At 36.0% G+C, this 11,992-nt stretch overlaps 1 protein-coding gene across 2 annotated transcripts in view; it reads left to right on the top strand.

Annotated features, from left to right (window-relative positions):
* MYT1L (myelin transcription factor 1-like) overlaps positions 1 to 11,068 on the top strand; it is a 314,263-nt gene extending 303,195 nt beyond the window's left edge. For both annotated transcript variants that reach the window (XM_009887921.1, XM_009887922.1), the window contains 4 exons: positions 1,367 to 1,458; positions 3,215 to 3,318; positions 7,814 to 7,957; positions 8,281 to 11,068. In XM_009887921.1, the coding sequence (XP_009886223.1) occupies positions 1,367 to 1,458; positions 3,215 to 3,318; positions 7,814 to 7,957; positions 8,281 to 8,421 (481 nt within the window). In that variant the 3' untranslated portion in view covers positions 8,422 to 11,068. The remainder of the gene's footprint in view (positions 1 to 1,366; positions 1,459 to 3,214; positions 3,319 to 7,813; positions 7,958 to 8,280) is intronic.
* Positions 11,069 to 11,992: the final 924 nt, after the last annotated feature.

Genomic DNA, 11,992 nt, shown 5'->3' with positions numbered 1-11,992 from the left:
CTTTTGCTGAGAAAAGGAAATTTTCTTTTAGACATTTTTTCTGGGAAAAGTTTCCTTTTTTGGATGACTGCACTTGATAATAGTAGCCCAGGCTTTTCAGAGAAACATTTTCAATAATTAAACGTTATACTTAAGTTGGAGGACGTTATTTAGTAGGAAGTTGGGTCTTCACTTAAATAAATGCTTTTAATCAAAGATACCATATTCCTCAGAAACTTGTTCAACATTACAGAGAGATTATCTGAGTATTAGCTTTGAATTTGATTTGCACAATTAAAAATTGTAAAAAAAGAGTCTTCCTTTGGAACTGAAGAGGAAATATAAATGTGACTGTATTCAATGAGAAGCATGTGACATTACTCAGTTTCAGTGGCTATGAAACTTAAAAGTTGAAGCAATAAGGAATTGTTTAGTGAGTTTCCAAATGCCCTTCACTGCTAAAGTTTGCTCAGAATATGACTATGGTTTTCCATTGCTAAATTAGTTTGAATATGTATTTTTTCTTACCCATGACAGTGCAACTACATTAAAGATGTGATTTTGAAAAGGGGGATCGTTTGGTGTATACAGTTATTTATAAAATAGTGAGCACTGTCTGGTCATTATTTTCATTTTTATGATAAAACCTGCTAAGACTGCATTTGCTATCAAACTGGTTTGTACGATGTAATTAAAAAGCTTAATATTTTGGAAACATGGGGGACGAGATAACTGAGTCTACATCCATAAGTGTAACAAACACACAGTATAAGAGAGATATATCCCTCATCAAGGCAAGGTCATTTTTATGAGAATGACTTTTCCTGGGCTTCAACAAAAAAACCAACACATAGTTACTGCCTTTTTAAGAAACAAATCAGAAAAGGGCAATTTCGCCAGCTCAGTAGGTGATACTCACAAAGAAAAGCATAGTTTACAAGAGTTAGTCATTTGGATGTGAGAGGTAGCTCATGACCCCTTCTCAGCTTTCAGTTTCCATGTTTGAACATATGAATTAAAAAGGGTGGAAGGTCGGAGCAGCGACATATAAATTCAAAGGGGAGTATTTACACAGCAACTGTTTTTAAAAGAAAACCTTTTAAGAATTGTGTCTTTAGAAAATTAGTCTCTTGTTCCCAGGCTTACAGTTTTACAAGATATATCTGACTTTAGTATTAGCTGTCTATACAAAAAGAATTTGGAAGAAAGAACACAACCATGAAATCACTACTGGTAAGTCCTTTTGTTTTTTTTCAGACTAACACAGTCTTTCAGTGCTAGGCGGTGAAGATAAACCTCGTCTCTGATACTGATTTTATTACAGGTTGGGATTATAGATTTATTTTCAGTGACCTATCAAAATTAACAGGCTCCTTATTGTTCACAGTTTATCAGGATGCCCCAGAGCTACTTCAGCAATGAAGAAAGCAAAGCTGTCTGGAGAACAAATGCTAACAATAAAGCAGCGGGCCAGTAATGGTAAATTTTTAATCATTACCATTTAAATACTACTTCTTTGTAAACTAAAATTGTCATTATTCTGTCAGCTTTTTTTCCCTTTTTTTTTGTAAATCTTTTGTATAAATAGTGAATTCACTGTCAGTAGAAGTGAAACTGGGTTTTAAAAGCTGAGGCAGCAGTGGAGTGGTCAGACTGGTCTGCATTATGTCAACATAAATCTAAAACAGTAAAATATTTCAAAGTAGAATATACCATTATAATTTTCTGATGCACATATCATTCATCAAAGGTAGATAGTTGGTTTTATATTGTTGCAGAATTCAGAAGAGAAAAAGGTTTGATTTCCAGAGTGTCAAGTCCTCATGAGCTCCCTTGAATTCATTTGGAGCTGTGGCTCTATAACCTCTCGCAGATGTAGATGGCCTTGTGGCACTTCATCTCCAATAATCTGCAATCCTTCCTGGGAACCCTGAGTTGCAGGGAAGATGATGAAAGTAACTTGGATGAAAGTCAGGATAGCACCGTGACAGCTGAAGTGCACCAGAAGCAAAATGGAGGCGCTTTGGTTCAAATAAGTAATGCACAAAAGGCTTGTCCGGGAGGTGCCTCAGTCCTGAGTTTTCTTGGAAAATTTTACGTAGTCGCTTAGTCTGTGACTATACGTGCCTTCTTAACTGCTGGTGTTGACTGTGTTTGAGAGTCACAAAGCATTTCAGCACAGTGCAGGGGGCACTTCAAGCCACATTGCCAGCACAGCTGCAGAAAGTGTTGGCTGTCTTTGTTCAATAGCTAGTAACCAGGCAGTGGAAGATCTGGATGTCATTTTCTCTACAAACTGTATCTGCCATGCCTGGGAAGAGTGCCTTAACGAGTGGTATATGGACATTTTGGATACCTAGGGGAACACATGGCATCCTTCCTATGAGAATTAAGCACTGTGGGGAAAGGTATGCAAGATTCACACTAGAGTAAGAACAAGAGAGTGGGAACACCAGTTTCTCTTGCTTTAGGAGTTCAGACCTTGACTTGAGAGGAAACAGGTCTATCTCTTCCCAGGACTAATTTATGCTTTGTTATAGTAATTACAAGGATAAATAAATAAAACCTTTACAGTTTATTCATGTCTGAATCCTTGAAAATGCAGGTGCCTTTAGAATTCTGTTCTCTAAATATTTATGACATAAAGCCTCAGAAATCACTTCCATTTTGAAAATTATTTTATATATCATTATTTAATAACACCCTTCTGAACCATGAAATTATTAAATCAGAATCACAATATATCCCAGTACGTCAGCAAAATTTCATGGTGTTGGGAAAAAAAATCTGAATTAGTTACAAATGATTTTGACAACGCTGTACTATGAAGAGATTAACATGTTAAGATATTTTCTTTTCCTTCAGAAGATCTCTAAGTGGACACAGTCTTTCAAATGAGTTACATATTACAGTGGAGCAGAATTTGTTGCTGCAGGTGCATTTCTTATAATACAAAGTTAAATCAGTACATATAAAGAAAAAGGTGTGTCTTATTGATCCTCTAGGCATTTTCAACACTCATGCTGGAAAATTACTGCAATTTTTAAAATAAAAGTAGTGGAAAATACATTATTTAACTTCAAAAGAAAAGTTTGAAGAAAGCTTCCTTTTTCTTTTTTACTCTAATACTTTTACTTGAAATAAATCTATTTTCAAATATGGAAATAATTAATTCACTGAACTCTGATTTAAAGCTTAATTATTTTAACACACCTTTTATTTTTATATCACACAGGTATAGAAAATGATGAAGAAATTAAACAGTTAGATGAAGAAATCAAAGAACTAAATGAATCCAACTCCCAGATGGAAGCTGATATGATTAAACTCAGAACTCAGGTAACAGTTTTATGAAGCCCTAAATTCAGCTGCTTTTTCTACATGATTGATTAAAAGAAGTATAAGAAACATATTGTTCCCTTTTATGTTTCTTACATAGTAAGATTTCTATCTGTGATTTGCCATTTATAAAGTCAGAAAACAATATCCATTATGCAATTTCCACATCAGTTACCAGCATTAAAAAAAAAAAAAAAGAACTTACCAAAATATATTTTTTAAAATAATGGCAAAAGTGTGACCTGTCATGGTCGGCTTTGTATTTCCCCTTGATAAGGCTATGCCTTCTGATAGCAGTTAAAATATTTTGTGACATCATGGTCATTAACATAAGTTACAAGGTGAAGGAGTCCAGATGAACAACATGGCTTTTGCCAGGTCTGTCTTACAGAGGAAATTCAGATAGGGAAGGGAATACGTGTTACACTTCACTTCATCATGTGGTACGCTAAGTGCAGTCCTTGGCAGCAGTAGTGGTTCCACAGTCCAATTTAATTCCTTTTTAGGTTCATCATAAATCTGGGGGCGGGGGGAAGAAAAACCTAACATTACACTACTATTTAAAACCTCATTATTCAGCAGTTCTAAAACAGGATGGAAAGAGCAAAGGAAGGAAATTAATTGAATTATTTCCCTGGCATTTTCTGGTGTCCAACCTAGCTTTCGGTGCTTTTTTCTTCACATGATTTGAGCACAGACACCAACAGTGAGATTTACCACAGTTCGCACCATTTATCAGCCCTTAGTCCCATGGTCATAATCATCCAATTGATCTGGATGGAAACAGAGTAAACCATTCATTGTCAATTCTTTGTCTGCTGCTTGTGGAGAAGAGCGCCATGTCTATTGTCCTCTTCCTCCTCCTCATGTATACTCATAAATAGAAGGCAGGATCTGCCTTTTCAACTTGGTTTTTCTTTGCCTTCTAAACCTTTGCCAAATTGAGGTTGAATCCTCAATTCTATTTTATGCCTGTGTTCAGGGTTCTGTTGTCATTATTCAGCCTTTACTGGATTTGACTTATGTTTTACACAGTTTTCTGATGTGACCAAATATAACTGTAGGGTAGTGAGGACAAAATCTGCAAGAATGTAAAGCAAGAAAAATAATCAATGGCAGGAAAATTATATGTATATATGTTGGAGGAATCAGGTTCTAAGTTTTGATTCTGGCAGCTTCCAATCTGCCTTATATCTTCTTTTGCTTAATACAATGCTGTAGTTGCTCTTCACATACAGACTGATTTAGCTGATATTTTTAAAAATGTGAAGCAGTTTGGCTGCTGTGTATACAATAGGTAAATGCTATAGTTATCAACACCTTTCTGAATTTTTAATAAAGCCATGATAACACTGTCACAGGCATAAAACATGTATTGAATTTAAAAGATTTAGGTAGGAATGTCACATCAAGTTTTGATGTGAACTGAGTACAGAAGCGATACTTCAGTGGTCTCAGTTCCAGCTTTCATTTCTTAGACTAGTGCCATTGCATATTCTTAGAAATCAGATTAGGCACTGCCTGGGACCACTGCATATTCTTGGAAAAAAACCCTCAGGTGATGGTTTTACCATGAAATCGAAAGGATGCTTTTCACACCTTGGTGCAGCAGATTTACAAAAAGGGTAGAATGACTGGCAGTGACACATACCATCATTAAAATAACAATCACGATTTGATAAAATAGAGCTACAAGAGACCTTAAAACGTTATTTTGTCCACCGGGCTTCTTCCCTTCCTACTTCCCAGCTCGTCCAAAGCCAATCCTGACAGATGCTTGTCTAATCTGTTCTTCACTTCCTACACTAGAGATTCCACACTAAGTCTAATACTTACCTGTTCTTACCCAATAGCTACTGATGCCTAGCAGAACATCCCAGCTGAGTCAAACTTCACAAAATTTCAGAGGCCTCAGTTTCGAATCCATACACACTTCTGAAGACAAGCAATTTACATTTCCAACACGTAGGGAGTTACATCGTAGTCATTAAGAGGATCTAAGTCAATGGTCCCTTTTATTTGCAACAGTAAAATTATATTGAACATAACAAAATGCTGATAAACCTTTAGAAAATCATTATGCAATCTAGATTGCAATAAGACTTCACAGGCGGGGAATACGCAATGGGACAATAGTGGAAGTTCCGTGAACACCAGAAGTAGCAACAGTCTTGTTTGATATGGATTTGCATCCCATGTGATTGTAAGTGCCAGCAAAAGTTTTTCCTACAACAGGACCTTCCCTTCAATGTAGAATATTTTATATTTAAAAAAGTGAAAAGTCATGCTGCAGCCTTTTTCTTAGTTGGAGCATTCATAAGACTCTCGTTTACTCAGCTGCCATTTTGCTTAAGACTTTGAAGAAAGTATTTTTAGTCTTTACTAGATCTTGTAGCAAATTTGCTCAAATTTAACATGCAAGTCCAAAAGTATGAGAGAGGCAGAAACACATGAAGGTGAGAGGGAGAAAGAAAAATCTGCAAATAACTGTGTGTCTCATACAAGCAACAGGTTATCCTATTTTCAGAATAGATGTGAGTGAACATTCGTTAGTTTTAGGGTGAAATGTGGGGAGGGAAATTTCAGTCTTTAAGCAAGCAAATACAATAATTACATATGTCAGTTAGCTTAAGATACTTACAGATCAGTACTAAATGAAATTGAGAGATACGCTGATCAGCTGCCACTATATTTGCAGAGAGTCAGCATCTCACATGAAAAAAGAAAAAAGATCTATTCAAGTGGCAGTGCTCAGCAAGCAAGAAAAGCTGTAAAATGTTAGCTCCAACTTAAGTTAGTGTGAGGCAGCAGCAGTATGCCGTACTGAACTACGCCTTCATTGCTACCAGACGCTTCACTTCAGTCTGTAATATAAAAACCAGGTTTTAGGGTAAATATTGGAGCATCACTGACTCTAACAAGCGCCTATGAAAGATGTTTTGCATTTCTATACAACATTGCTCTCTGATACAAACAAACTGAACGCAAAATGAGAGGAGGATGTGTTCCCAGTTTCAAATGTGAAGAAAGTATTTTGCCTGCTATAATATATTGTGGAAATAGCTCAGAATCAATTAATTGTGACAAACCCAAGTCCCTGCAATACTGACAGCTTCAATTGACTGCTGTATAAACACCTATAGTCAAAGTAAGAGATACCTGAAGATCGTTTCATGTAGCCACATCGCTTGTCAAAGTTACTTCTGTCATAAGCAGATTGAAATTTTAGGTCCAGCATAAAACTTGAGATATGTAACTGCCTGATTGTGCCAGCAATTTCCTAAAATTTGCTCACTCGTGGTCAAGTTAAGAACCTTTTCCCCTTCTGCCTGCTACTACTACACGAACCTCCAGCCTTCCCATCAGCATTTCAATCGTATCAGGTCTTCCCACAGTCCACTGTCTATGCCAATATAGAAAGGGATAAAGCTCATTTTGAGAATTCAAAACCTTGTGTTCTTTGGCATTTTTTCCACTTCTCTGGTGTCGTTTTTTGCCCTCTTGTCAATGCATATTTTAGCGTACACACACACAAAACCACACTGTACACTTAGTAGTAGATGTTAATGGTTGTCATCCAATGTGGAAAGTAAGGACAGGTCTGCAGAGGAAAGTGTAGATAGATAGGAGTGAGCTCTGCATGTGCTTTCGACGAGTTGGACATAAGCCAGTGCTCAGCTGAAGTCCTTATAGCTTCATTAGCACAGTGCTCTGCAGAAGCTCGGGTAAGTTGCTCCCCAGCAATGCTTTTTAGCACAAGCAGAGCGCCATGCAAGGTCAGAGCTAACTTGTGTCTGGTCAGCTGGGACCACAGGCAGAGCCTACTCTCAGTTGTCTTCACCTGTACATGTGGTCATGCCCCAGAGACCCACTCTCATGGCTTTGTGCAGATTTTCTTCAGTTCCGTCAGCTTTGCAACTCATTGTATGTATTAGAAAACTTTCTGAATTTGTACCTATATCGCAATGACATGCAGTTGTTTGGCTTTCAAAAGCAGCCTTGTGAATTTGCACAGAATCAAATCATACTTACAAAGAGCTAAACACTGGCAGCAAGGAGCTGTGCATGCTTAACTAACTAACTAACTGTATATATAAAAAAGATGTAAGAAATGCGTGACCTACTGCAGCACGTCCCTATGGTAGGCTCCTAGGAGTAGAAGTGTTTAACCACATGGGTGAACTTGCAGAACTAAGGTCCTTCTTAATGCCTTTCAACTCAAGATGAAAAGCTGTAAAGCAGTGGAATCAAATCCAAGTTCATTTGTTATTACCAATATTAAAAAGACAAGCTGTTAAAGTCATCCAACAGTCAGTAGGAATAAGAAGCCCCTAACAATGATAAGAATTGCAGACTCAAGCAAAACCTTTTTAAGCGTGAATGAATAGACCTTTTTCTCCTCTCCCTGGTATTTCTGTTATCTCTCTCTTCAAAGAGCGCATGCATTCTAACAGCTTGCCTTATATTACATTGTACACAAATTTGTCCATTTTAGATTACCACAATGGAGAGCAACCTGAAGACGATAGAAGAGGAGAACAAAGTCATTGAACAGCAAAATGAGTCTCTTCTTCATGAATTGGCCAATTTAAGCCAGTCTTTAATTCATAGTCTAGCTAATATCCAGCTGCCACATATGGTAAGTGATTGAGAGCACAAGTTAAGGAATTTGGCGATCTTCAGTTCACTTCATACAATAGATGTCTTTTTTTATGTTTATGTTTCATCAACCAGTTGGATATTTGTGGTAACAACACTGAAACCATAAAGATACATTTAACTGCTAACAAAGACATGGAGGGCCTGTTCCAGTGTATCCTGTAAAATTAAGTAAGAACTAAGTAGGCATTTTAAATATTATAACAAATGGTGGCAATATGCCTTGATAATATGTTATGCTTAAATGAATATACGATTAAGAAAATAAAAGTTGTATATGAACTACTATTTAATATCTCGTAGGAACCAATCAATGAACAAAATTTTGATGCTTACGTGACCACTTTGACGGACATGTATACAAATCAAGATCGTTATCAGAGTCCAGAAAATAAAGCCCTACTGGAAAATATAAAGCAGGCTGTGAGAGGAATTCAGGTCTGAACAGCTGCTATAGTGGTGAAAGTTTTGCTTAAAAAAAGGATGCCTCTTGTTTTTTGCTGCTGTAATTTACCAGAAAGTGTTATATATTTATTTCTGTTTGAAACAGTGTTATGCTTACAAGACTTCATAATGATTTTATGTCTTGCTTTAAAGATAGTAACTGCAGAATAGTTTTTTGAATACATTCACATTTTGTACGTTTTCATATAAGCTGACATAGTGTGATATGCCATGTAATGTTTATAGCTGCTAATGTATGCACATTTTTGGGGTATATATATTTCTGAAGAGGTAAGCTGATCAAAATAAATAGAGTGTAAATTCTTTTTAATGCTTTAGTGATTAAATGTTTTAGTATTTTGAACTGAAATGGACAAAAAAAAAAACAGCTTTGAATGACAATGTTGCGGTCTGCAGCCACTTTTTAAACACTATCATTTTGCCTCATGTTGGAGGATTTTATGGGATTTAAGAAATACATTTTGTGTGCATATTGTTTCATAGCAAGAATTGGTTGCAAAAATGCTTTATTTTTGAACAATGCTTGAAAATATTATGTGACTTTTGTTTTTGGAGGATGGTGTGTGGTGGGGGCAATAAAATGAGGTTTTTTGAATTCCAAGAAAATGGCATGGATTAGATGTAAGATACAAAATGGGTAATTTATTGTAAGACAACATCAAGCCATGGAAACTTGACAGAAGATTCAAAGCAGCTTAAACAGCACTTTTTAATTAACTTCTAAGCATTACATGGTATGAATATGGGAACTTCCATTATGAAAAGAACTATATCAGAGGTGGACAACGTGAAGATTTCAGCTTTTGTTTTCAAATAAACTTTGGAGCCAACATTCTCTTATCTCTACTGGACTGCTAGTGCCCCTCTGAACTATCTGTTATAGCAATGTAGTTCATCTTTCAGAAATTCTGTGTTTTCAATTCAAGATGGAGGACAATATTTTAAAATTAATATTGCCTTTTCACATCCTTAATTTTGGGATAAACACAAATGATCTGTGTCTAGTAGTTACTGAACTGCATTTGTTGCTGTCTGTAGTAGGAATGCAGCTCAGTAAAGATTTTTCCTTTTGCTTTGCCAAGCATTTGATCCCATTTTTAACATTTTAACAGTTATGTTTTGCTTTTTGTTGGAGAACAATCATTACTGCAGCATTCACATATGCTTTGTATTTGTTCTACTATTACCTATTGCAAAAATGAATGCAATCAAATTTTTAATGTAACTAAATATACTTCAGCACTTTTTTTGCTTTAAACTGGATCATTTTAAGATAAAACTTATTTGTACCTTCAAGATTTGATTGTTTTCTTCAAAATGACTGCACTATATGTATGCATAAGACCACTTTTTATTACAACATTTTTCATTTTTAAGTAGTAAATTTGGTGATGTGTTGTGTTTTACAGATGTTGAATTTATTTAAAGTTGATAGCATATCTTTTCCTTCCATGTCTTGATGTTATGCAGAAAGTACAAAAGTACTTTAAAATTTTGTTATGAAAAAGATGGGTTTTGTAAAAAATAAAATATTTTTAGCAGAACAGGACTTACAGGGTCATTGTCCCCACAATGTGCCAGTTGACTATTTGCACTTACCTTGCCCTATATATCCATACGGAGGTGTGCAATTTCTTGTGTCATTAGCCTTGTGACACTAAACCTGAACAAATTATAGTGGAAGCCATTATGGCCAATCCAGTAATATTGCTAAGGGAGACTACAGGGATCTCACAACAAATATTCTGATACAATACTCAACCTCGGTATATATATATATGTATAAATATATGTATATCCCAGCGGCACTTTATACTATTCACTGTACAAAAGCTTACAGTTTTCCACGAGGACTTTAATAACTAGCTGGGAAAAGATTATGTAATTACTTTGGGGCTCTGCAGTATCTTATCTGTACAGTGCCCTTTTTTTGTTGTGCTATTAGTTGTAGCTGCCATGCTCAGAATTGCCTTTTTGAGAGCTGAAGCAAGGTGCTTGTTGTTCACCTTCTGCCATATATATTGTACTTTCGCCCTAGCCTCCTTTTAGGGCTTTCATTGTTCATAATGGCATATGCATTTTTCCACTGCATTGTGTCTGCAGCTTCTTTGCCAATATAGTAATGCTTTCAGTAGAGTAATAGATAGTATCAGTTTTGGATTCTTATTGTTATCACCTATGTACAATGGAAAGGGATTTTAAGCACAAATCTGCTGCTCATCTAATGTTGGTACATAATATCAAATCAAAAGTTATCTGTGACTATTATATAGGGATCACAAAAGTGTCACATATTAGAATGCTGACCTTTCATATGAAATTATTGTGAGTCATCAGAGTTTATTTATTATAACTTATTGTTCATATTCATTTCTAAGTTAATTTAAGTAATCATTTATTAAGACAGAATTTTGTATAAACTATTTATTGTGCTCTCTGTGGAACTGAAGTTTGATTTATTTTTGTACTACACGGCATGGATTTGTTGACATTTTAATTTTGCTATAAATGTGTGGAATCACAAGTTGCTGTGATACTTCATTTTTAAATTGTGAACTTTGTACAAATTTTGTCATGCTGGATGTTAACACATCTTACTCTAAATAAATAAAAAAATGTGTTGCCACATTTGTAGCACAGTGGTTCTATCATCGCTTTCAACATTTTTACTTTATTTCATACACGGCATTACAACAAAGAAATCCTCAGAGACCTTTTTTAACGAGAAGCCTTGATTCCTTGAATTCTTTCCACAGGATGTACGGCTGCCTCTTCAAGTGATGTGCTTCCTGCTCTACACAAGTGCATAAGCCCGAGAAGTTTGTCCCAACGTTTCGGAACTTCCTAGAAAGAAATAGCGTACTGGTTCCTTGGCCTGAATAGTGCAACTGAAGTATTGTGAGCAATACATTTTAAATGAAATACATGGGTAAGCAGGTTCCTAGACACAAAAATGAGGAATAAGCCAACTGAAGATGAACCTCAGTTGGAAAGCTTTTCCCTTTATTCTGGCCTACACCAAGGCCTCAAGGTGCTTTTAGAACCAGTCAGCTGAAGAGGCGAATGACAACAGTCAATTAACAACACTTTTGGCCATCACTGCCTGTGACAGGGACAGTGACCATCAGTACGTGCTGTCATATGCAGTGCTAACCTTGATCTGCACCATGACATAACCCATGTTACCCCTGCAATGAGTTAATAACTGGTTTATACTTCATTATCACTGTTAAACCATCTAATTAAAAACATCTTCCCGGAAAACAAACACAAGTAATTACAGAGGGAATTGGCAATTAATTGATTTATAAGCATAATTATGACTTTACCATATGCTTGGGTTCCTGTATTGAGTATATATTGTGTCCAGCATTACGCAGCGGTATCAATAATTAATTCTGTACATTATCCCTGCATGCCATTCTTCTTAATTGCATTCCTTAGACATCATCCTAAATGACTAAGACAGGAGCAGCCATACAAATTCTAGACTGTGTCTCCGCCCCAGCCAAGGCTGGCTGGCTGCTGGGGGAACAGAGAAGATCTAGAG

This window comes from Charadrius vociferus, unplaced genomic scaffold, assembly GCF_000708025.1.
Source record: "Charadrius vociferus isolate BGI_N301 unplaced genomic scaffold, ASM70802v2 scaffold156, whole genome shotgun sequence".
Classification (NCBI taxonomy): domain Eukaryota; kingdom Metazoa; phylum Chordata; class Aves; order Charadriiformes; family Charadriidae; genus Charadrius; species Charadrius vociferus.
The sequence above is the reverse complement of the archived record's forward strand: the minus strand, read 5'-3'. Positions and strand labels throughout refer to the sequence as shown.